The 26,813-nt window shown below is 32.9% G+C and overlaps 3 protein-coding genes, 1 long non-coding RNA gene and 1 other non-coding gene across 5 annotated transcripts in view; 3 read left to right on the top strand and 2 right to left on the bottom strand.

Annotated features, from left to right (window-relative positions):
* LOC123701409 (paired box protein Pax-6-like) overlaps positions 1 to 10,235 on the top strand; it is a 49,156-nt gene extending 38,921 nt beyond the window's left edge. Inside the window, exons 6-10 of the mRNA XM_045648872.1 lie at positions 3,883 to 4,059; positions 4,650 to 4,732; positions 7,945 to 8,177; positions 8,729 to 8,916; positions 9,976 to 10,235. Coding sequence (XP_045504828.1) covers positions 3,883 to 4,059; positions 4,650 to 4,732; positions 7,945 to 8,177; positions 8,729 to 8,916; positions 9,976 to 10,064 — 770 coding nt within the window. The 3' untranslated portion in view covers positions 10,065 to 10,235. The remainder of the gene's footprint in view (positions 1 to 3,882; positions 4,060 to 4,649; positions 4,733 to 7,944; positions 8,178 to 8,728; positions 8,917 to 9,975) is intronic.
* On the top strand, positions 5,540 to 6,410 carry LOC123701425. The gene is made up of 2 exons (XR_006752737.1): positions 5,540 to 5,738; positions 5,992 to 6,410. It is a non-coding gene; the product is annotated as an uncharacterized LOC123701425 (long non-coding RNA).
* Trnak-cuu lies at positions 7,283 to 7,355 on the top strand. Its single transcript has one exon. It is a non-coding gene; the product is annotated as a tRNA-Lys (tRNA).
* Positions 10,236 to 15,013: 4,778 nt separating the features above from the next.
* LOC123701406 (zinc finger CCCH domain-containing protein 11A-like) lies at positions 15,014 to 22,851 on the bottom strand. The gene is made up of 7 exons (XM_045648865.1): positions 22,708 to 22,851; positions 22,385 to 22,466; positions 22,013 to 22,132; positions 21,656 to 21,793; positions 21,111 to 21,228; positions 20,411 to 20,608; positions 15,014 to 16,418 (listed from the first exon to the last, which is right to left on the bottom strand). The coding sequence occupies exons 2-7, from the start codon at positions 22,457 to 22,459 to the stop codon at positions 15,403 to 15,405; spliced, it is 1,665 nt and encodes a 554-aa protein (XP_045504821.1). The 5' UTR covers positions 22,460 to 22,466; positions 22,708 to 22,851; the 3' UTR covers positions 15,014 to 15,402.
* Positions 22,852 to 23,743: 892 nt separating this feature from the next.
* LOC123701423 (protein mini spindles) overlaps positions 23,744 to 26,813 on the bottom strand; it is a 33,462-nt gene continuing 30,392 nt past the window's right edge. The window contains exon 37 of the mRNA XM_045648900.1: positions 23,744 to 26,246. Within this exon, the coding sequence (XP_045504856.1) occupies positions 26,151 to 26,246 (96 nt within the window). The 3' untranslated portion in view covers positions 23,744 to 26,150. The remainder of the gene's footprint in view (positions 26,247 to 26,813) is intronic.

Genomic DNA, 26,813 nt, shown 5'->3' with positions numbered 1-26,813 from the left:
CTAGTTAAGTGACTGCAAATCTTTTTATTGAATGAAATTAACGTTTTAAAATCCTTTTGAAGTGAGACTACTTTAGGCGCGTTGAGAGTAACATTTCAAAATCGCGTCATGACAATACCGTCACGTCATAAAGGCGACGATTTTGGTATCTTTGAATCTTGCCAAAGAAGTTTCACTTCTGAAACGTGTGCTCGACGTACACGCTCTTTTTTTGTACACGTATCTTCTAATAAATAGCATCACAAATTGTAGTGAACTAACTGTACTGCTTTCCATACTTGTGATACCTAACTTGTGATAGGTACCAAAAGTATTTTCCTATTTCTATAAATCACTAGCAGTCCGCCCCGGCTTCGCCCGTGGTACATATTTACGTTTTCTCTACATAAGAACCATCCTCATACTTCAAGGAATATAATAAAAAAAGAATTAACGAAATCGGTTCAGCCGTTCTCAAGTTATGCGCTTACCAACACATTTTGGGATTCATTTTTATATTATAGATTAAGATACTTACTACCAAATATAAGCTTCTTGCTTACTACACTAAATACAACGTATCGATTCTTGAAGTTAACAATAAATTAATATGCAGACTTCGAGAACATTTCCCGATAAAGTTCAATTCTTCAACAGAGGTTGACTCTAGAACTCTAACTCATTAGTAATAAATTGATTTGGAGTAGTATAAGCTTTTCACAGCAATATACAATTGGAATATTATATTTAATGTTATTAACGTAATTATATTGTGAACGTAATAACCTTTGAAACAATAAGTATATAAATTAAATATTACCGATGCTAATATGTTTAATCACCATGACGTGCCTCGTGCATTGTAAAGGAAATATTTCTGCAATAACTCTAACTTGTATTATAACTTATAAGTACTTTTTAAAGAGATGGAAAGAGCAAGTACTTAGATACTTTTTGCGGGATCTTTAGTCATAGTCCATACCTATTTATTTCTATGCTACACGATGATTTTACATCACGATTAGCATCACTTATAAAATAATGAAATATAATTGTTAACTAAATAATCTTACTAAGTTAACTTACTTGCATTCTATAGAATAATTACATTCATTTATTTGTTAAAAAGGCTGCTTGTACAATATACAGTTATTACAGTTATTTTTATACTCTATATTTTTTGACATCAGACTTAAAAACAACACCTTGCCAAAAGAACACTCCATTATGGGCCATACATTTTTAAGTTGAGATAACGCTATCGCATTCGCCAGGGTTACGTGGTAGGCTGGGCTGTTATCGTGTCCTTCCACATGAACGCGCACGTTACCCCCCCCCCCCCTCCACCGCCCGACAGACCCCCGCCAACACACCCGGAGCGAACAGTCTTGACACTTGAAATTTACTACTGTAACTTAAAAGATAAGGGATATTATTTGATACTTTGTTGAGATTTTTGCTGGCTTGGAAAGTTCAGTCTCAGCTATTTTTTGTTCTATAGCAAAAAATATCCCTAATATCAGTAGTTTAATAACTTTCAATGAGTATAGAAACTGTTTGTCAATTTACTGAATAAATATAAAAAATGTAAGTTTAAATAATATTAAATATATAAGTCTAATGGGTGTTGTCTATAACAACGTTTGGCAATCAAATTACTAACATAAAACAACAGTATGAAACTCTCATAAAAATAAATAATTATCCAAACAAGTATCAAGGCGAACAATCTACGTAGCACCGTAGCGGCTACGGTACTACGCTCCGTAGCGGGCCGTAGCGGCGAATCTCAGAGGATTACAAGATTTACAAGATCTACCGCAAAATAACCTATCCTCCTAATCGGAATTACATATATTTAGAACACAATACGAACAGATTCCTTGAGAATGTTTGCTCATTAATAGAAAAATATGTGTAATGTTTAAACGAAGTTTTTATACCTTTATTAAGTACGCAGTACTCCTTTAAAAACGTAGGTAATTGAAGTAAGGAGTAAAGGTTTGGTTTGTTGCATACAAAATTTCACGATTTCGATAGAAATATGATTTTACTAGCGACGTATAAGTGAATATCATTAGACTATTGACTCAAACAAAAACAATAAATTAACTACAATTAACTTTTTAATTCTTAAAATAACATACCAGAACATATTATGGATTTATTAAAATTTTATTATTAATAAATACAACTTCCTATATCAAAAAGACAGAATAATGTGTTTTCTGGGAATTCCCCTTCCTTTGCTTCATTCGCAAACCAGGAAAACGAATGTTTCCTCGATCGAATATTGCACATCACTCCAAAATATGTACTTCCAATTTTATTGACATCTTCTGATATACAAAAATAAATATTTCAGCACAGCAATGTTATAATGTCTACAATGAATGTTGTTGTATATCTTTTTCTGTATGTACTACTTAACTACTAAATATACTAAGGTAGGTAACAAACTTGGTATGTAAATTATCATAATAATACTATAAAATATAATATGTATATAGGTATTTTTGTTTGATCTTGATAATACATTTAGAAAGCTACATAATTTCTGAATAGTAAAACAAAAATAAAATTATGCGTAGATTCGTTTTACATATAAAAAAATGCGTACATTTAAATCTTATTTCAATATCCCACATGTGGATTCAGCTTGGGAGAGATAGATAGTGTTTTTAATTTTTTCAATCACTAGCTTACCGCCCGCGGCTTCGCCCGCTTTTTCTAAAACCTAATAAATTATATACTAAAACCTTCCTCTTTAATCACTCTATCTATTAAAAAAAACCGCATCAAAATCCGTTGCGTAGTTTTAAAGATTTAAGCAAAGGTAACAAAGGGACATAGGGGCATAGGGACATAGAAAGCGACTTTGTTTTATACTAAGTAGTGATTAACATTGAGTAATTTGCATTAATATCAGCGCAAGGCACAATAAAATAAATAAAATATTTATTACATTATATTAGAAAATTCTTCACACTAAACGCAAAGTATAACAAGAATGAATCCATACTAATATTATAAATGCGAAAGTAACTCTGTCTGTCTGTCTGTCTGTTACTCAATCACGCCTCAATTACTGAACCAATTTTCATGAAATTTGGTATGGAGATATTTTGATTCCCGAGAAAGGACATAGGCTACTTTTTATCCCGGGAAAATGACGCAATCCCGGAAATCCCACGGGAACGGGAACTATGCGGGTTTTTCTTTGACTGCGCGGGCGAAGCCGCGGGCGGAAATCTAGTATAGTTATAAATCAAAAGCAATGTCACGGAGTTTTCAACTGACTAAGTTGTGAGTAACGATTGTTGCCCAACTTGCGGAAACACGTCGCGATAAGATTCCGTATCTGATACTTTGAACATTATTTAAAGGGAGTTGTGATTCATTGCGTTAATTTTATACGTTTGTATGTTGAGGTGATATCAAAGTTGTTAGTAAAATATAGTACCTATCTACCTACCTATCTACAATACTTGGTACAATTTATGTTATTTGTTACAAATTTTATTTTGTTTGGTGAAACAATCTTTCTTCTACCTAATTATGTTCCTACTACAATGTCAAGTTTTTTAACTATTGAAGAGTTTTAACAAGACATTTTGTACCTACCACAACAAAGACAACGAAAATATAGTTACATGTTCAACTTACATTTGATGACCTATTCCTATTGTATAAAAAACCCGTTGACAAAAGCTTAACTGACTTTATAAATGAATATCTCTTTTCAATAAAATTACCACTCTTTTAAAAGCTTATTAATCCTACAAACATAACATAATATATCCCTTTTCAAGATAACCTAGCTATTTACTTATCAGTTTAAGCTTATCCTTATTACAAGCATTTCAAAGACTCATTTATTTTATAACTCCAAACTTTCAACAGGCGAGGAAGCCCTGGAAGGCATAGAAGGCCTGAATTCCGACGAGACGGGTTCAGGCGACAACTCCAACGCCGGCTCTAGCGGTGCTGACGAGGATGCTGCAAGGCTCCGGCTGAAACGCAAGCTGCAGAGGAACCGCACCAGCTTCACTAATGAACAGATTGACAGCTTGGAGAGAGGTTAGTGGTTTCAAAGTTAGATGTAAAATGTTATGTTTTATACTGTGTTTATTGTTTGGGTTTTTACTTTATTTAGCGACAACTTGGAATGAGTGTAGTCATGCTTTTAAAACGTAGGTGTCAAATTGTTTTTTGCGATTTGGTTGTTCATGGTTGTAGGTTAATCACATAAATATGCATTGAGTTGTCTTATTAATAATTGGTATACGATTTTTTTTTCCGAATTGAAAGTTTGTGCAGTTTAACGCAAAATAGAGGAAATAATCTAACAAAGACGACCACATTTGAGTTATTTTATTAACTTTTCAATTTTTTTTTATCAGACACAATATTAATCGTAGATAATGTGTAAAAGTTTATTTTATAACCATCAGTTACAATCCCTCGGAAATTACACATTAAATTGGTATATCATGTTACTACCAACGCCATCTGTTGGCAACGAGGAAAATCCTCAAAGCTGTGCTTTTGCTTAGAAAGTTTAAAAGCTATAAAAATAATATCGTAAAACTTTGCATTTTATGAATTTTAGGTAGTAATTAAATGATCCTGTTAATACTTTATCTGCAATAATATAATTATTGTTATAGAATTCGAACGAACACACTACCCAGATGTGTTTGCCAGAGAGAGACTCGCCGCCAAGATCGGCCTCCCTGAAGCTAGAATACAGGTAAGCTGCTACTATTGATTAAATATTTGAATTTAAGGATTGTTTTTTTAATTCGGTTAAAAATAGAACAATGGCTTTGAAAATAACACATAATTTATAGTAATTTATGATGTCGACATATGAATATTGACCGTGAAACCGCTTTTTATAATAATAAAATTATGATAAAAGAAATTATTCTCACAAGTACCTACTTGTGCGGCAGATAAATAATAATATTTTGAGTTGATAATGACATGAAATATGAATCCTAAGCATATTATAGTAAAAGGGATTAAATAATAAATTATGTGTTCCTGCTTATGTTCCTGTATGTTTGTTACAAAAAAATTACCATAGATACAGAACTATTTTCTAGTAAAAATTATTTATATCTCCCACTCCTATTTTTCGGAAACTAAAAACGAAAGAGGGAGATAAAAATAAACTATTTTACAAAAGTACTAATATTCTAGGAGTTAGCAACGTTGACAAGTGAGCATTTTAGTATAGTTGGTTCTTTGATATGCTGTTCCTCTTGCTATTTCGGTTACAGTCCGGGCTGTCTGGCTGGCCGCAGTGGTTGCGTTTATTAGTGCGCATCTTATCTGCACAGGAAAATATCCTTAATTTAAAGTCATTTTTTAACGCGTAATTTTTAATTGTTTGCCTTTAGATAGATCCATTAGACACACATTTTTTATTGCAAGACGTTTTTTTCGTTGTTAAATAGGTGCCAGACGCAATTTTTATTTCAAAATAATTAAAATATCATCGAAATAAGTGAAATTCCATCAACATGAGTCCCAGTGAAGGATAAGCAGAGGAAAGTCACCAAATATGGAATAGTATCCTAATATGGAATTCCTTCATTTCTCTAAGACTATAAGTATGAATCGCAACATTCGACCATCTTCTGTTTCATTTGGTGTACTAATTATCGCACTAACACCATCGAGTTAGTTGCGCGAACGGTTTACATTTAGCAGGGGTGTTTTGTTTTGTTGCCGTGCAGAAAATTTTTAAGGTAAATAATAAATGAGTATTATCGGCTATTATGTTTGTTTCGATAAGTGTTATACTATTTAGTATATCGGGTATTATGTTTATTTCACTACTTTGTGACCTTTTGTCTTTAAAATATTGTGAAATGAAAAAATATTTAGAAGAGTTTGAACTAGTATAAAAATCCAAATATGGACAGTCGTCGGTGTCTAATTATGGAATATTATAAACTTGCTATTATTTCTTTAAAAACTGTATGTAATGTTTGTTTTTAGTAACATACATGCATCAGCAGAGTCAGGAGGTTCTGTTCAAGACTTCTTTCCATGGATGAAAGTGGAGAAAGTTGAATTAAATGCTTGATGTATGGGCTCTGAACACATTATGATGTGCTGTTCCAGATGGATCTGGATTTGTGACTTTTGCAAGTAATTACGTAACTCCTTTCATTTATCACAATATGTTATATTCATTTAATTGATCTCAAAGATATTCATTATATTTTTGTCATTGTTATGTTGATTTTTGCTTATATTCCATATATGGGTACCTATTCCATATTTGGTTACTCTTTTGTGATTTTGTTTTTTGTGTAAGATTTTAATTTGATTACTGATATTTTTGGTTAAAAGCTATTAATTACTACTCATAGATGTATGACTGATCAGTAAAAACAATAAACAGATTTAATTTATGTGAAGTTTTATTTTTATATCCCAAAAACAAAATGGTATTCCATATTTGGTTACTTTCCTCTAATCACTGTGTTACTTATACTATATATAATATTCATTGCAACAATCTACCATATCGCCTCCTTTTTCCCAACGAACCTCAAATAGGACGTTAATGTAAACTTGATAAAAACCAAATATCAACAAAAAATTAAAGACTTTTTAAAGGATTCTAAACGCGATTTATTCATTGTATTATTTTCTCAAGTCTTTAATTTCAAAATGTAAAATACTCGCGTAAAATCAAACACTAGAAAATACAAATATCATCAAATTCATATTTATACCCAAAAGTGTAATAAATATGAAACCATCTATTAAAAATATTAGTTTACTAATTATTCAATATAAGTATTAAAAAAGGATAATATAATATAAATAATAAAGTTATTACTTACCTTATAAGCGGACTCATGTTGATGTAATTTCACTTATTTCGATGACATTTTAGTTATTTTGAAATAAAAATTGCGTATGGCACCTAGTTATTTTACAACGAAAAAAACGTCTTGCAATAAAAAAATTATGTCTGATGGATCTATCTAAAGGCAAAAGATTAAAAATTACGCGTTAAAAAATGACTTTAAATTAAGGATATTTTCCTGTGCAGATAAGATGCGCACTAATAAACGCAACCACTGCGGCCAGCCAGACAGCCCGGACTCTAACCGAAATAGCAAGAGAAACAGTATATCAAAAACCCAACTATACTAAAATGACTTTTTTTTAAACGTTGCTAGCTCCCGTACTATAATCATATTCTTGTATACCCAAAAATATAAACAGATACTATACCTATAAGCTAGTTGCTAATTTCCCGTTCGCCTTCACAGCCCGGCTAGCTCAGTCGGTAGAGCATGAGACTCTTAATCTCAGGGTCGTGGGTTCGAGCCCCACGTTGGGCGGAATAGTTTTTTGTGTCTTATATATTTTCACGAAATATTTTGTTTCATAGATACTTTATTTTTTATTGATAACAATCTATTTTAGTTTACTTAACATGACATGATGATAAAAAAATATTTCTATATTTTTTTTATCATTAAGTAATTAGGATAATAATTATCTGTATACCAAACCGTAACCTCTCAGGTTACAGTTTAAATCTATTTTTAGATTTTCTTGTTTGCACTCTCATTCAAACCGATTGTCTGAAAAGTGAAAACTAACTCTTTACTGTAATAGCTCAATGCTGTTTGTCTGTATGTATGTCCGGGCAAAACTAAAAAAGTACTACATGGATTTACTTCAAATTTGGTACAGATATAGCTTGAAACCTGAGGAAGGATGTAGGATAGGTTTTATTCTGAAATTCCCACGGGAACGGGAACTATGCGGGGTTTTCTTTGACTATGCGGACGAAGCCGCTCGCAAAAAACTATTACAATATTACACTATACAATAAAGAGGGCTTTAAAATACATAAGAGTAGAAACAATCAATAGCCAAAAGTCGCGTCCCGCGCGCGTGTTGTTAACCTAACCCGACATTAAGGTGTGGTTCTCGAATCGTCGCGCGAAGTGGCGCCGCGAGGAGAAGATCCGCAGCCAACGGCGCAGCCCCGACTGCGCGTACCCGCCGCCCGCGCACCCCTCACACCCCGCGCACCCCTCACACCCGTCTCACCCCGCGCACCCCGCGCACCCCGCGCCCGCGCCGCTGCCCGCGCCCGCCGCCCCGCACGCGCACCATGCGTACCAGCCGCCGGTCAATGTGGATTCTTACAGGTATGTTGATAGAACTAGAATAAGCAGGTTCATATAGTAAGTTTCGAATTGGCAAAGAGAGCAAGAACAGCAATTTGTTGCAAAAGTTTCAGTGAGGATAATTATAACTGTTTTAAGAGGTGCTAGAACAATAACTAGTTAGAACTAAACGCGCAATAGCTATTGGTAGAGTTTTAAAACCAAGAGCATGTGGTGGCTAGAAATGATGATTCTTACAGGCTTACCACTGCAATCTGATATGTTTTTAAACTGGACAAAATAACTATTCTTCTTTACACACTTGGAAGGTCACCACAGCTCAATCTACAAACAGACCTGCTGACGCTTCTCATAAGTCATAACCATTGTACAATTTTCAGGCCGGAAGTGATGGCTGCTTGTAGATTTCATACCTTTTCTCTCTGACAGATAAAGATATTAGGTATTTAGCAATAAAACCACTTTCTTCAACATAATATGATATTTATTTCAGAAATACAACGTAGCCATATGCCCATATTATACAGTGTACCTGTCGCCCTACAAATAGATTACATATTAAACATTCACAGCCCGCTAACCCCCATGGGCTACGGCGCTAGCAGCGGCATGGTCTCCGACGCGTCAGTCTGCGAGGGAAGCGAGGCCGACCTCTGCAAGGGGGGCTTCCTGGGCTACCCGCGCTACGAGCTCGGATACCGCCAGCCACATCCCTATGTGAACCATGGGTACCAGCATGAACCGGCTTCCCCTCCACCAGGTAATTGAGTTTAACAGAATATCTTACTATCATATTGACAGATTTATTTTAGTGATGCAACGAATACTACTTTTACGAATACGAATACGAATACGAATATCAAACCTACTATTCGGCGAATACGAATACGAATACGAATATCTTGCCTTGGTAATAAAAGAATTATTTATTTAATGAATGTTTGCTCTTCTAATAATTAAAATTTACAATAGGCAAATTTTTATTTAAAAAACATAAATTTTTTTTTGATTGATTTTCTGGTTTTAGGCGATTTTTTTTTCAGTCTGGATGTTTCCAGCCGTTAAAAAAGTCTTTCCGAAGCGACTGTACATGGCTTCAGTGAAAAATATTTTTGGGCGAGTTTTTTCTGACTTGGAAAATGGACATCTTCTCGCCAAAAGGCCAGTGGATCAGCAATCTCTGCACACGTCATATTTTTTTGCGCGATTTTTAAATTTGTAGTAAATAGAGTTGCGTACAAAAATATTCGTTTTTAAAAATTTGTATATTCGCCGAATACGAATATTCGGTAAATGTCTACTATTCGGCGAATACGAATATTCGTATTCGTATTCGTTGCATCACTAATTTATTTAATAAATTGGTGTTTAACATTAGGCCTTCGTTACTGAATATTTATTAAGCTATTGCATAGCTTCTATCGCGGGCCTTGAGCGCGGGGACCGAATCGAGAAATTCCGTAACGAAAAAACCTCACGCTCCCCACTCCGACGGGCGGAGGTGTGGCTTGAAGGCATAGCATGCAATAGCTTTGCCGCGGCAGTCCCCGAGTGCCACACGTCGTTTTTTTATTTTATTACAATGTGTTTGTACAATTTAAATTCAAGTTATAAGATGCAATACTGCATAGAGTCGGCAACATTTTTCAGAGACCTATTGTAGCTTTGCGATATCCAGGTCTTAAATGACATTTCTTTGTCCTTTTACGGAAGAATAAATTAATTATCTAAGAATGGTTATCGTGGGCAATAATAGACACTGTATTATCTCCCCTTACAAAATACAACTACCGAACCTAATTCCAAACATAATCCTCAGAATTAGGAGGTCTCCTGGGCGCCGGGGTATCAGTTCCTTTGGCCGTGCCCGGACAGGACTCGCAGCAGTACTGGTCGCGCCTGCAGTGACCCTGGTGGAACTAGACCTCAACACTACATACTAGACCTTCGAGAATTTTCTCCTTGGAGGGTTGAAAACGCTTTTAAAGAACACGGGACAAAATGATCAATAAATTTTGTGACACTTATTCATTTCTGGTTTTACATTTTCAGTGTATTTTAGTTACCTACTGCTATTTTTACTAGGTACCATTATTATTAATAACTAATGTGACTAGATAACTAAAAAGCTAAGCTCTAGTAATTTTATGTCATTTGCCGGGAATATTGTTAAAAAATTATTTATTTTAGAGATCAAATGTGTTGTGTGATTGTGTCCCATTTTGTCCCAAGAACGTATGTCTTAGAACAATTATTATTAACATCTTTCGGTAGGGATCCTATCGTTTAATGATTGTAATTTTGGTGTTGACAGGCTTTAGTTCTTCAGTTCGTAATTTTTAAAGCCTATAATTACATAAGTAATTAAAAAAAAAGTTCAACACATCAATTTCGAGTGTATGATATTGGATTGATTCACTAAATTTCATATTTGATAACATAATATAGCATTTAATTGTGAATCCACGCCAAATATATTAATAATAATCAACAAATTAAATTCCATTTTATATTTGGTTCTCGTTTAATCAATGTGGCTTTTTATTGCAAGAATATAGGTCAATGTGATTCTATAAATCATAAATTTATTGTTGCTTATATTGCAATAATTATTTGTGATTTGTGCTGTATTATATAATATTTTATGTAAGGATTATACTTAATAACAACAAGGTGGTTATCGACTATTTTTAAATCCCAATTTTCATACCTACCTACATAATGTAATTTTTTCTTCTTAAATTTTCACACATACTTACCTACTTCATAAGAGCTTCTAAGCATTGCTCTGGTCCCATAGCTTTTTTTACTATTTTTTATTCCAATCGGCTCTTTAGTTAAGCTGAGAATAAAAGATGAGAGAGTAATGTAAAAGACATACTTTTTAATATCTATTAGTAAGTATTAATGAGCATTTGCATAAACGTATCACACGTTTGTTTAAATATTTATTTTATAAAGATAAACCATAAGTTACATATTATCTGTCACAAATCGCACATAGAAAATGTACATCACAACTATTAGGTAAAACTAAAATAGCATCGTCAGTTTTAAGGAATTATTTCTGTTTTAAACTCGTATCATTTCATAAAAATATATTAGAAACTTATTTATACCAAGTGCTTATTATAATATTTAACTGGTGTGTTACCTCAATTCCTGATTGTAAATTTCCTTTAGATGAAGTATTTTTTTAGTTGTAACTAATAACTATTCTACCAACCGATAGTATAAAGAATTAACATATCTGTTAGCCAGCACATAGAGCACAAAATAAGGGCTCAAAAATCAAAATGTATGTATGTATTATACTTACCATTAAAATAAGCATACTTAGTATTTAGTGCATCTTTGTATTAACATGTAATTGTAATAGTTTTCATTTCTGCAAATTGTAATAATTTTAATACTTACGTATAAAGTAATTAGGTGTTATTTTGTTAATCAACAGGGCTTCTTAGAAAACATGTAAATATTAAGACTTTATTGTTAAATGGTAAACGTTTGAACTAATATGTGATCATTTACATCCTTTCATTTGTGATCAGATTTTTTTATGTATTTCTTTTCAATGAGTAGAGAAATTTATAAATTAGATTGCAATATCGTCCTATGCTTATCAGCTGCTAGAATTTACAAAAACATAGCAATGTACGTAAGCTTAAAAATTACATGCAAATCTTGGGTTCGATTCTTTATGAATTGTCGTCCCAACCAGGGGCGTAGCTACCGCCGTATCAATTACACGGGGCCCCCGCGCCAAGGGGGCCCCCAACGTGCGCTTTTGTGAGAAATCTTTACCCTTCCTAAGGGCCCCCAAACAAATTTTTATACGGGGCCCCGCCAAGGCACGCTACGCTTCTGGTCCCAACAGAATGCTATTTAAAATGTGAAATTCATGGTAAATTTACTTCGAAATAATTTACTTTAGTAGGTACCTATGTTATATGATTTGAGTTATAATGCATCGTTTATCGTTTTATTATAAGCATAGGACGATATAGCTTAGCTACAAAACCTTTGGTACTAAGCACAACAGTAACTAGGTACTTCTCACAACCGTAGAACTCAAAGTCCATTAAAATAAGGCATCTAGTGTACAAAAATCAATTATTTAGGTAATTAATTTCGAATTTATTAATATAAATGTAAACTTGATAGGTACTTAACATTGTGAATAATTGTGTGATGTCGATAAAACGTTTTATTAATTTCATTATATTATATTACATTTTTGGAGGATATGTTGTGTATTATTTTACCCCCACTCCTTTTTCTACTTTATAACTTTTGTTTGTGTTATAAAGTTGTAAAAATGAACAAAAACACTACATGAACTAGTTACATTATCTCATGTTTGATTGTCTTTCGTAAAAATAATAATCAAAGTATATATGTATAAATAAATAAGGGTTGAAAAGAAAAACAAACGAATCATGTAATATTTTTTATTAACCATAACGTTAATTAAAGCTCAAAAATTTTCAGTTTTATATTGATTTTCATTTTTTGAAGACTAATTACAGATAATACAAGTTTTTTAGATAACAGAAATACATAACGAAAACAAATAAGTAAATTACATTAACTTAGTTACACATTGTAAGACAGACATGGTACTTTTACGTGTGAAAGAGACAGATAAACAGATTCCTGAGTTATGAACTAAAAAAACTTTATTCATAACAATATTCAACATGTTTTCATAATTTAGCAAAGTGTAGACTCTAGTTAAGCCTAACCAAGAAGCTTATATCTTATACACTGGAGGTTTCGGTATGAACATTTGACGTGTAACAAGAAAATTGTTGTGTTTTATCACTTTCACACCTAACTTGGTATTGCCACTGTTAATACGAAGTTTTCCCAAGGCTACTATGTATGCCGTAATATTCTGTGCAAAAGGTTAGTTTTTGTACATGAGTTTGTTGATAAATTGCCAACAACGTCATTCAGAAGCATTGTTGGATGAGACAATTATTATTTCTGCTAAATAAAATAAGTATCGGACCAATTATTAAAAAGCGATACTCCCTGATTATGGGTAGTTACCATAATAAAATTGTAGCAACTCTCACTTTGACAATATGGCATAAGTGTCAAAAAAATTGCGTCGCTTCGAATAATTAAGTTAATATTGTTGCGTATTTAATAAATATTTTCCGAATATAAATAATGTATTGCATTGTGAAAAATTGCAGAAGTGTTTGGACACCAAATTCTGGCATAGAATTTCACAGGCAAGTGTATATTTACGTTATTTACAATATTCCTCAATACTGCTGCATTTACCTGTTTAGAATCATTTCAATGGCAAAAATTGTAAAATTTTGCATCATTTTAGAAAGCAGTCATGTTAAATTTGTTATTTTCCTAATACTTTATCATTTTTCAACAAGTTTTCAATAAACAAAATTAACAAGTAAGGTAACCATGATGACGAGTTTTTATGGATAGTGAAGAGAATATATTGTAATAACAATATTATGATGAAATTTAGAACACCATTTTCAAGATTTTTACTAGTAATGAAACAACACTCGACATCGGTATTGCACTCACATGTAGTTCTAAGATTGTTCGTTTTTACATTGAAATTTATACTTTTTTAACTTACCTCATATTTTTTGTTTTAGGTATTTCAGCTTTCCAAAAAGGAAAATAAAAAGAAATATATACGTGCCCATCAAGGGTAAAAATACTGAGGATTACGACCCAGAAAAAAATACCTTTTGAAAAATAAACTTTGTTGTGCAAGGCGTTTATTATAAACAGTTTTTCTTTGATGATTTTGGCTTGAAATTGACCCGTCGAAGCAACGCGTTTAAAAAGAAAGAAGAAAGATCTGAGTAGCTTACAATTTGGTAAACAGCATCTGATGCAAAACACAACTTTCCTCTATTTACAAAGGATGTTAATGCTATATATCGGTTCATATCCAGGCTTTGTAGCCAAGAGTTATTTAAAACTATCATTCTATACCAATTAAAATTGTATGTACCTATAAAGTATGGCCAGTAATATTATAATATAATTAATACTGTTAAAAATATATGTCGTTATTATTTATAGACCATGATTTTTAGTTTTTTCTATTTCGAAAAATCCTGAATATACAAACCAGTGTGGTCACCCACAGAAAGAGACAAAAAACAACACTGACGTCATTCAAGGTTATATTTTCTTGTGACAAGTCAATGGTCATAGTGCAATCTCCAGTGTATTAGATATAAGCTTCTTGAGCCTAACAAATATTGAGTCAAACAAGTTATGTACTTATAAAATTCTGGCAGTGATTGACAAATAGCTTGCTTGCTTCACTATACACTTTCGTATGATATGCCATCTATGGGCGTCTTTCCACACTTAAAAAATCTCATTTCTTTTTGGAACCATAATGTCCAATGCTTGGATCAGTTTTTGTCCCAAACGTTCAACGAATGGTTGAAACCTGTTGCTGGCTCTCACTAATTCCTAAAGCCAAATCCTTTTCTGCTTTAATTTTTTCTCTAGCTATTTTATACTCCGTTTCAGCCGCACGATATTCCAGATAACTTTGTTTTTCTAGTTCTTCATCACGACGTTTGCGTCTACGCAGCCTGGTATATACTCGTCTTTTTCTTATACGTTTTTCACGTAAAATTGTAAGTTCTTCAGACCACCAGTATGGCCATCTTCGAGATCCGGGACCAGGGCATAGCCCTGCCTCTTCCACAGCTAAAAACGTACCACTATATACATTTTCTATGAATTTATATACAAAAATGTTTCACTGAATTAAGGAAAAGGAAATAGAAAAATATACCTTGCTTCTATGGAAAACGAGAGAATTAACCTGAGATATTTATTGCAAGTTACATTTTACATTATTTAGAAAATAGCCTTCAAAACACAGAAAACACAAGTTTAATTTTTAAGAACAAATTAATCTACCCATCTAATAATGTGCTTATATACGAAAAATAATAATAAATACTAATCACGCTCTCATACGAATATCGCACAGCTTTTTCAAAACGATGTCGTCATTCAATAATATCAAAATGTTAAATAGTTTAGAAACACTAAACTAAAAAAAATCTACGTAACGTAGTACCACTAATAACATGTCTTTTGGTAAAAATTGTTACCAAATCGCTATTATAATATATAATAAGGCGTAGGTAATTGAAATAATTTACAGTTTGAACTAAATCACGTTTTACAACCTATATTGTGTTAAGCCCTATGAATTAATCTACGATCATAAATCCTCCAGGATAGCATCTATATCGCTTAAAATGTCTTTATCATCGTCAGGTTTAGTTAATACATTGCGACAACTGGCGACTACGTCTGGAACATTCTTAACTAAATCTAGGTCTAAATCGGCGATTGTAATCTCATTGTCTTCCTGTTCATCACACAGATCTACAACATCGACTGGCTCGCCCATTCTTGTAGTTTCCACTTCTATAATATCACTGTCAGAATTCTTATCATCAAAACACTTTTCTGTTAACTCCACGCTAACAAATTGTACATCTGTATCCGAGTCTTGATCTGTTCTACAATAGTCATCGTCTTTACTTTCGCTGATTGATTTGTTTGTGCTACGACTCCTAATAAGTCGAGGTTTGGAGGTATGCTCTCCAATTTTGATTCTTTTAAACTCGTAACAATTATCGACTAGCTCATCTTCTTGCATTTCATACACATCACTCTGTTCTGATAACGTTCTCTTTCTACTATTAACTTCATCTGTCTTTTTACCATCCGATTTAGTCTGACTCGGTTGCGCAGGCGCATTCTTATCCACCTTCTTATAAACTATCGAATTGCTCCTAACTAATTTAATCATTTTATTGCCCGACGTCGTTATCGTCTCTTGGGTGGACAATTTTCTCTTCCTACTTAAATTTAGCGTTATAGGCGTAGTGTGTATTATTGTTTCGGACACTTTTTTTCTGGCCCTGATTTCATCAAGAGATAGAACTTTGAAGTCCAACGAGTTCCTTCGTTCCGTGGCCGGTTGCTTACCTGCGATCTCGTCGAGGGTCAGTTTGTCGTATTTGTTAGTGAGGTTGGTGCGGACTATTTTTCGTTCTTTAGGCGGTTCGGCCGGTGGGAGAGAGTCGTAGTTGTAAAAGGCGGCGGCTTCGGCTTGTATCTTTTCCAGCAGCAGCAGTTCCTGGGACTTGGAGCGAGCTATTCGCGAAGGGTCGTCGAAGACTTCGCCCTTGGTGGGAGTAGTGGAAGGCGCGCTCTCGTTGTCCGACTCTGCGGAACACACCAAGTGATCGTTAAGGCCCGTTCTCAACTCGTACATGATTTTCGTAATTAATTTTGATACGACCACGAAAACTTGGTGTGTTCCTCGCAAGCATCTGAAACTGACTCGGGGGTGGACGGTCAAAAATAATTACAAAAATCATAATACGAAACGTATTTATTTGCTCGTCGATAAATTAACACAATTTCGTTAAAACAAAGCCAGAGTACATTCTCGTTACCGGTTAAATTAGTATAAATCGAAGTGCTCGATACGCATCGCTCTAAAATTATTGAAACTCTTATAGTAATGCTAATATTAAAATAACAACGTCTCCTCGAGAAGTGAACGAGAAACTCGGAGCGTTCCGTCCCCGAACATTAACATAACAGAAAACCTTCTACGTATCGACTTGTACTACGTGTATAGACGATATTATGGGATTCCACGCATGCCCACGACACTTCAATGCGCCTTAAAATTTAAACAATACATAACTCCATAACATAACTAAAGGACGCTGTAAACTGAAGCAGGCCATCCCTGGATCACCCACGCCTATACCGATACAACCTAACCGCCATTCCTTCCATACATGTATTAATAAAGATAAAATATTGACCTGTAATACATATATATTAATACCTTTGCGAATTTATCATTTCGGTACAAAACCTTAAAACTATGATACATGTATAAAACAAACGTCTTCCGTCTCTTTTAATTTCTTTCAAAACAATTTTAAAATAAGTCTCAATAAATACTTGACTATTTACGTACATAATAATATACATATTATGCAATTTTATCCAAATTATAAACCATTATAAAAAGCAGTCTTCCCATTCCATTTCTGTTATATTGAACAAAACGCTTACGTATCGATATATAAATAGAAAAAAAACACAGTATATCTATATACCTGTAAAACATACAAACTAAACAGGTACAAACGAAACCGAATAAATGAGCTGCCTACCAAGATGACATTTTGTACTCAATTACCGAAACCGCCAAATAATAACAAACTTTTAAAGCCACAGTCGCTTCAATTTGAATCCTATTTTTATTAGACAAAAATAAAAAAATCCCACGCGCTATCTCTATACCCACCACCAATTAAAATCTATGTTTTTAGGTTAAAATATTGTTAAATAATCGTCGTACATAAATAATATAATGACTAGGCGTACCGTGGACCCTAACGAATTTTCCCATTAATTACAAGCATTCCGTGTTCGAAGTGTAACAATAGGAACTTTACTGTCAGTGCAAAACAATGTAACATCTCATATGAAACGAAACCAATTCCGCTATTCAGACTACAGTGCCGGTGTTGGATGCTCCAAGCGAATGCTCCGTCATACTTCAATACCTAATATTATATACTTTATGTCACCTAACTCGGTAATACGTTTCTTAAGCACGAAAATTTTAAAAACCGCAATAGAAATCACAGTATTACAAAACAAAATGTTCAATTCACATCGTCTCAGTCTAATTGCAGTGCTGTGACATCTATCCGCCTACCTAACTACTTTTTTTTTTCTTTTTTTTACTCATATATTAAACGCTCACAGTGCGAAATATAAATCATGTAAGAAGACGCGAACCTCTTAATTTCTCTAGACGTACAAATTACAATATTAAACGCATCAAGCATTACTTTTTTTTCTTTTTTTTTCTCATTTCACCTAATATTAATGAGTTACAGTATCGTGTATATATATTTTTATTTTTTAAATCGTTAACCTATCACTATGTACTTGGATTAGACAAGGATTACATCGACGTCTAAGTGGGCACCGCATTTCAAACGGATCCATTAGACATATTTGAAATGCGGGTGCGTTATTATAACTAGAAAAATGAAAAAGCGAGTTACAATATTCTTCTAATAGATATAATTAGCTAAGATATGAACGAGAATATGTCTCTAAATTATTGCACATACAAAAATACCGACCTCGCTAGCTAATTTCATTTACGGTCGGACTCAGAGAGCTAAAAATAGTCTATAGGTTATAAATATAGTGAAAATTTATAAAATAAAATCTAAGTTATAAACAAAACTCTGCCGCTTCTGGCTCCATAAAAATAATACGACTTTCCTCTCTAAACATAACATCAGTTGTATATGCAGTTTGATACAGTGTGTCCAAAAATGGAAGAGACCACAACCCAACACTTTTATTTTCAATACATTTTAATTAGTTCATATTTCAAAATTTCATTTTAGTTTAAAACAATTAATTTTATTTTAAAATTCATAAAGGACACACGGCATAAACGGTTATTTTATATAATATCAAATTTACCCCAAAATAAAAATCTTTTGAATTACATTTGCTAATGTATGTATCTATATAAGAAATAATCTTTGCACACTTACTTTATAATCTATAAGAAAAAATATATTTAAAGAAACTAAAATAATATAACATGTGAAAATAAATATTATCTCTAAATATACGTGAATTCATCAACTTATGAATGGCAAGTGACAAATTCTGCCTTCTTAAGGATGAGCTAAAAAATGGCCTTTTATTACATTCTCCAAAGCCCTTTGACACTAAAACCTCTACTTCATCTCTCTTTTCCTTTCTAAGCTAATTCATTTAACTTTCGCCTAACAACCTTTATAAAAAACAAACTAGTTTCCCTATTTTTTTTTTCTAAATCATCCAGGATTTAGCATTACAACCAGTTGATACTCATATTGCTTTCCAAATAATTCAATTATAACCTATCTATACTGTAAATTTTATGTATCCAGTGTTTCTATGCTGCCATTTTTCCTCCTTATTTTTGTATAAATACCGTAATATCCAAAACTAATTGACCGAACTGAAGTTTTTTCTATTTCTTTTTTATATACGATTTTTGATTTGAAACATCTATAGGCACACGTAACAAATTTTTTGGCGTGGCGACGCTTGCATGCGTTTTATGATGGTATATATAAATACATAGTCTATAATATGCAGCAATATGTTCTTTCCTGCATAATACTTTTACAAAATATAATGTCGATGTTTCACATATTTTATAGTTGGCATTAGTGTTGTTATCTTGCTTAAATTGGTAGTTCTTATTACTGTGGTATAGAGAATATTTTTCGTTGTAGTGAATATTTTACTTTCTACATCGATTCGCGCCTAACTTCAGCTCGGCCAAATATATAAGGAGTACATATTCTTTGTAGTTTTGACATAGTGCCTTTTCATAAATAAAATTATTCCCTAATTCATCAACAAATATCTTTAGTGCAGAAGATATTTATGACTTATGTCAATTTTTCTTTATATCAGATATTATATTATGGAATAAAGTTAAACCAAAATGTATAAAAAAAAGACAGAATATATCACATTTCCGCCACAATTAAAAACTATGCAGTGTCATTTGGGTGTGAGCGAATTTAACAAACAATATATTTTTGATTCGCTCACTCATATAAATATTGAGGAGTTATCGATTCACTCGAAAACATTTAAAATGTCCGCCAGATAAAGTTTCAAGTTACAGAAAAAATAATATCTGAAAACTCCTACATATTTATACGTTTACACAATATGCAATGTCTTATTTTTTTATTACTACAGATAATTTATACTGAAAACCGTCTGAATAGAATGTATCTAAAATGAGTTTTTCACTTCGAATAGTATATTTGCGCCCTTGGACAACTCTCTCTAGTAAGCGGTTCCTCATGTGTACAATACTTCATAGTATTACAAAATTCGACTAGCTCTGTATTATGCTGTTTGTTAACATGCAATTCCCTCTACTCTTAAAAAACAAAGATCGATTCATTTCAATCGACTATCTATGTTTTCGCACACATTTAATATTAACGGCTTACATCTCAATCGTCTACCGTTACCATAGCAACACAGGGAACTCCACTAAACAAAGGAACCGCTCACGTACCGCTTACACAGCGCACAATAACCGCGGCGGTCCAAGGGCGTTCGGCGCGTTCAATACAGGCGCATACCTTCCTCGAAGTTGACCACGAGCGGGTCGACGGGCAGCGGCGCGTGGGGTGCGTACGGCTCGTGGGCGTGGGAGTGCGCGTGCGCGTGGGCGTGCGGGTGCGCGTGGGCGTGCGTGTGGGCGTGGGCCACCACGCGCCGCCCGCCCAGGAGGTCTGTGGACGCGGGCAGCACGCCGAGGATCGCGGAGTCGAGCACCACTGGAATGGGGGAAGTGGTGTGTTAGTAGTGCCAGAGTATATGGAAAGTGTATATAAGTAGTATTGGAGGCATAGGCGTATAATTATAGTCAGTGCTGTGTGATAATATTGCGAAAAACAGAAGATTTATTGTTATCTTGAAATTTAGATTTACAGCTGGAAATGTTGTAGTAATGCAATAAAAATTAGTGATGCTACAAAACGAAAAACTTATATCCTAAGCATTACTGATTTCTTAGATTTTTAAATGTCAAATAAATTGAGGAAGAAATTAGATCTCATTTTGGTTAATTTTAATCTAATCTTAATGGTATTTTTATATGTAAATCTATTGTCAATTGGTATATAGATAAAAACATTCTGAAAATAAGTTTGAGAAATGTTATCTACCCTTTTAAGTTAATATTAGAAATTGTCAAACTTAATTAAACATAGTTTGTAAATGACCCTGTATTCCTTTATTGGTCATACTGTCTCACATCAATAATCTAAAGAGCTATACCTTGGCGCTGTTGCTGCCACAGCAACGGAACAGCGGCTGGTGGAGGCACATTGGGTGTTGGCACACCGGTGAGGGCCTGCTCTGCGCTCGCTTCTGGTATGCTGCTGGTGGCGGGGCTCTGGAATATTGTACAAGAATACATATTCACATAATTGTTTATTATTAAGTTGTAACATAACTAATTTTGTTTCTTTGGCCTTTTTTATATAGTTTAAAAAAATATTAATTTGATGAGATTGATCTATACAAAGTTGTATTTTTATTTGTATGTTAGGCATCATAGATAATAGGAACTAATTTGTATAATTTATTTTACCAAATGGTCTGAAAGTGACCAAATATTGACACAGATACACAAGTAATTGAGAAAATAAAAAGAGTATCTTAACATATTATAAGTTGTTATTCTTATTTAACCCATTGAGCCCCGAGCGGCCCGATCTGACCACGACACAATAGATTATTATTGTGTCTGTGATTCCAGGGGCTGAGTTATTAAAAACATACACAACATTATAATGTTTTTAAGAAAAGACAATACATACGGTAGCAACAGGTATTGGCTGACTTGGGGCTATGCCATCAGTGCGAGCATCTGGGTTCTTGTGCATAAATGGGCAGTGCTTCTTGCGGCAGCCTCCTGGCTGGTTCTCCCAGTAACAGGGGATTTGCTTACGGTTTTTCTGTAATACCAATGAACCAGTTATGATAAATTCAACAATTGATTATTTGGAACAAAAAATAAAGTGTACATAAATGCATTAAAAAGTTGTTGCTCGGCAAAATAATACAAGAATTGAGTAGGTATCACAACGAGTTGTTATAATCCAGAATTAAACATGAAGTAAAATAACTGAATGTATTTCACAGCAAATTAAAGCTAAATATTTCCAATCACTCACCCTTAGTTCCATGTGACGGAGTTTACAGTGTTTATCTAGACACTTGCCCTGCTGCCAAGCTGTGCACATTGTTTCGCATCCAAGGGCCGAAGGCTCATGGCGAAACACACAGTTATCACCCTGTTAAATAATTCTTCTATCAGCATTTATATTTAATTAACAATCTACCACAAACTATTATAAAATATATAAAAATGTTATAATAAATTCTTGGAAAAATTTAATGAATTTCATGTTTTATCGCGGTCGTTAAATACGAAAATAAAACGAACGATTAAATTATTTTACACGGTACACGCTATGGCGTTATGTAAACGATAAAACACGTTAAATAAAAATACTTTTAATGTAAATAAATAAAATTAACCATACCTTAGTGCAAGTAGAATAATAGTAGAAGTAACAGTCATTAAATTTTCTCGGCGACTCCATCCTCACTTCGTGCATCCAGGGTCTAGAGAGGAATATATTCCGTATGTTACAATGTAAAACGAGTAGTCAAATAAAATGCACGTATACGCTATATCCAAAACAATATTTCCTTATTATTTGATTTATTTTGTCGTATGATTTTAGGGAATTGTATGATAACAAAATAATTTTAAGCATTGACACAATCCCCTAGACACCGCGGTTAAAACATTTTTTAATTAAAAATGCTTTTAATGAATATTAACACTTTAAATTAAACTCACCGTGACTATTATAAACTAAAAATTAATTAAATTAACAACAAAATATTACACAACACTTCTATCTAATACGAAATAATATTGAACGTCAGTATTAGAAGAAAATGTAGTAGATATGGCGGACATGTGGCGGAAAGCGAACTTTCATTCGGTTTCTTTCACCTTGTCTTTGGATTTCTTGTTTTCGTAATAGTTGTGTTGCCATTTCTGCTACTATTTAAAGATTTTTATAAATCATTTGAACCATTAATAGGAATATAAACTGTAGCGATTTAAGCTTTTGGAAGCCATTTTATTTTAATTTTGTAGAAAATTGTAATGATACAATGTTTTTTTTAAAGACTCATATAATTACAATATCTATTATAAAATATTCATAGGCCAAAAGTTGATAATTATTAAAAGTTGTACAATTTTCGTAGGATTCTATAAATAAAACTTTTTTCAAACCAAATGTACATATTTTGTATTTATTATAATAATATTGTCTATGACACAAGGCTTAGCAATTGCTTGCCAGATGAGAAAAATAAATTACGTTTAGGGAGATCTAAGGGGAGATTCCTACTTTTATCATCTCATGTAACAAAAATCATTAGGTATTGAAGCCAGATTCAGGTTTTAATTGAATTGCTGAGAAAAAGCACAATAATAATAAGTAACCCTAAGAAAATTGAGAACGAGATGGTATTCCGAACGATGAACGATGGAGAAAAAGAAAAATATCAGTTACTGCAGCTTGCAGTCTACCGAAATGAATGCAATAATCCTTAATCGATATGGTAAATATTTTTAAATAAATTTAAGTAATTTGCTTCTTTTATATAAAAAAAAAATACGTGTGGCACTTGGGGACTGTGCTCGGGGACTGCCGGCCGCGGTAAAGCTATTGCATAGCATGCCTTCAAGCCACACCTCCGTGCCTCTCGGAGTGGGGAGCGTGTGGTTTTTCGTTACGCAATTTCTGGATTCGGTCCCCTAGCTCAAGGCCCGCGATAGAAGCTATGCAATAGCTTAATAAATAAATAAAACCACAAAATAAGTGTTGTATGAACTTTATTAATATTACATCATGATTTATTAATTTACATAAAATAAATAAATGCTCACAATTATTATTTAGTAGGTTCTTAAAAAAGCGCTTACTTATGACAACATCAATGCAAAATATGTAATTAAAAATAAACATGTGCTAATATTTTTTATTTTCACAGATTCTGTTCTAATAAAATGCACAATGTTACAAATATATGGCTCTGAATTTATTTTATATCTGATTTCTCTTCTTTGCTAATCGTTGATGTTCTATTGAAGCATTACTTTTTATTCTGGGCTATTTCTTAATACAATAATAATTGCTCTGTCATTATAAATAGACTTGCCTAAATATGGATGTTAAGGAAATTTGAAAGCATTTTCGTGAATAACATTAGGCCTTAATGAAAAGGATAAACAATACCAATTTTTCAATTGTTAACATAAAGAACTGTAAAATATCAAAATCAAATACAACACTAACATTATCGACAATAAAATAGTGAAAAATCAGTCAAAGATTAATAATTTCAAACACTCGTAACTTTTCTGACAAACAAGAACATGTCATATTGAAACATTAAATAATTAATATTATATAAAATCTTAAAAATCGTAATTGTATGTCATAACTGCCAACAAAAACTTGGAAACACAGTGGTAGGTGAATGCTAATACTAAAATCAATTAATTGCACTGTTTTCATATTGAGTGTGTAAGCCAATGTAGGAATGTTTTGTTCGGTTAATGAGCGATAATGGGTTAGAAATAAATGGAAAAGGCCTCATCGCAGCTACAAAGTTTACTAACAAACCTACTGGATGACTGCTACTTAAAAACAAGAACATATGAGTATTCCTCGAAATGATGCCTCGATACCAGTCTTATAATCGTTCGACAGTCCAACATAGGATATAAAGAGTTACTATCAAACTGCTTGAAGTCATGGATAAATGTGTATGGACATTTTGTTCCACTGCCAAAGGAACATGCAAACTCAATAGGCACTTTTTAACATTTATATTTCCAATATTACAGTACATAGATGTTATATATTTGTTGACTTGCTCAATAATTTTGTCCATACATCCGCTCTTAAAATCTAAATCACAAATTCATTGCCCTATAATCAGTTTGACAGTAACGTTGGAGAAAACAACTAAAATTAAACATAAAAATACAACATGTCAATCGAAGTTTTCAATACATTGAAGACTACATTGACATTATACAAAAATAAGACAATTCACACTACATTTCTACATGGATTATCATTTATAATTAATGTACTATTCTCTACATGGTAATGGTACATGATTTTTTTTTCACATTTCAATGTTTATACGACTTCAACTAGTTTCAATTACACATTACCTACATCGAAACATACATAATATCAAACATGGGGCAAAGGGATTAAGACACACGTGCAAAAACTAGTGAAAATGACTCCACTTTTTAAATATGCTTTACGACATTTCCATATATTTCCAATAATGACAAGCCATTAACTAATTTGATCATCAAAAACGATATATAACATGATTACAATCAAAAGCATATTTAAGAACGGTGGAGTCATGAAAAACAACACATTGCGGAAATTCCTCAAACACGAATGCCACAGTTACCGGCAAGAAATGTGCCAATTGTATCAATTTCAACCCCACTTACCCTGCAAGGACATTTTATATTGTCATGTTATACTAGGGGTTAATGGACGTCTTATTATAGTGTTAGGAACTAAAAAGCTTGGAATAATGCTATAGTAATGGTTCCAAAACTGAAATAGAAGCAACCTTAATTTAAAATCCTCTTTTGAGTTATGAAGACTTGAGCTCAAAAAAAAAAAATAAGGAATAACACGCTTCGTTTACATATTTTTGCAAAAAATTCATAGACGTTGTTAATGAAAAAAATTAAATATACGCAAATTAATAATTAATAGTGTTATACAATGTTATGACGGGAATGACAAAATTCGTGCATAGATAGCTCAATAGAGTCGTGCGTACGTTGATAGACAAATAGACTGACAATAATACTGCGAATACATTGTGTTGTGTCGATTCTCCTTAGCATGATCTTATAAGAAAACATCTCATGACTTTAATATGGCCCTAATATAGCCAGAAAATTATACAACTATTACGTAATACATACATTGTTAAGTTTCCATTAATTTTCAAAAGGCTAAAATAAGTTTTTTGGACAAAATAAAACGTAAAAAATCGACTCATTTCCTTGTCATGTAGCAGTCTTTTCGACTGCATAATATCTCAAGTTTTTGAACAAAATAAACCCCAAAGAACCGACACATTTCCTTGTTATGTCGCAGTCTATTCGACTATATAACAAACGTATTCCGCACATAAGTATATAAATAGATGCCGTGTGGTAAAGATGTATGCCTATCTCTTGGACGAGCTCTTGATTTGTTGCAGTTTGAGTCGTAACGCGTCCACTGCCGCTTCGTTCTTTTGTGATACCGACTGTGCTGAATGTAGCTGCAAAATAAATTCAAATTTATTTATACAAATTAATTTACTAGTTAGTTCTTTTAAATTTTTAATCGTGCCTTTGTTATTTATAATTTTTTATTTCTTCATTTTTTAAGTATTGTTTTTGAGAATGATATGAATAGATCATTTTACATGCAATCAAATTGTAAGAAAAAGTTGATTTTGACTTTTTTTTCGATTTACTATGCTTTGCAAAATCATAATAAATCGAAAAAAAGTCAGCTGTATCATAGTGTACAGCTGACTTTCAATGGAATACATTGTTCAAAGTCCGTTTACTTTTATTTTACATCAAAATTGTTGTATGTACACTAGTAATTCTCAATATCTTTACTCTTAGGCCGCCTTTACACCTGTAAGTTACTTTCGTAAAAATTATGTAACTGACTTACGGTTGCATTTACACTTAAAATAAACTTACAGTAAATAATGCTCACGTAATTTTTGTGAGTTTAAACTTACATAAATTATTACATGCCCGTTTACATTAAATCAGTAAAAAAAATGCCTCGAAGACGCCACGTTCAAAGGCTGCTGCATATATAATTTTGT

Source organism: Colias croceus, chromosome 21 (assembly GCF_905220415.1).
Source record: "Colias croceus chromosome 21, ilColCroc2.1".
NCBI lineage: Eukaryota > Metazoa > Arthropoda > Insecta > Lepidoptera > Pieridae > Colias > Colias croceus.
This window is presented reverse-complemented; position numbering and strand designations above follow the sequence as displayed.

Excerpts from the sequence above, each read along its gene's own strand:
- LOC123701406 (XM_045648865.1), bottom strand. The coding sequence starts at position 22,459 with ATGCACGAAGTGAGGATGGAGTCGCCGAGAAAATTTAATGACTGTTAC. Across the intron at positions 20,609-21,110 it reads GTGGCAGCAACAGCGCCAAG|TGGTGCTCGACTCCGCGATC; the intron begins GTATAGCTCTTT and ends CCCCCATTCCAG. Across the intron at positions 16,419-20,410 it reads CGTGGTCAACTTCGAGGAAG|AGTCGGACAACGAGAGCGCG; the intron begins GTATGCGCCTGT and ends TGTGTTCCGCAG.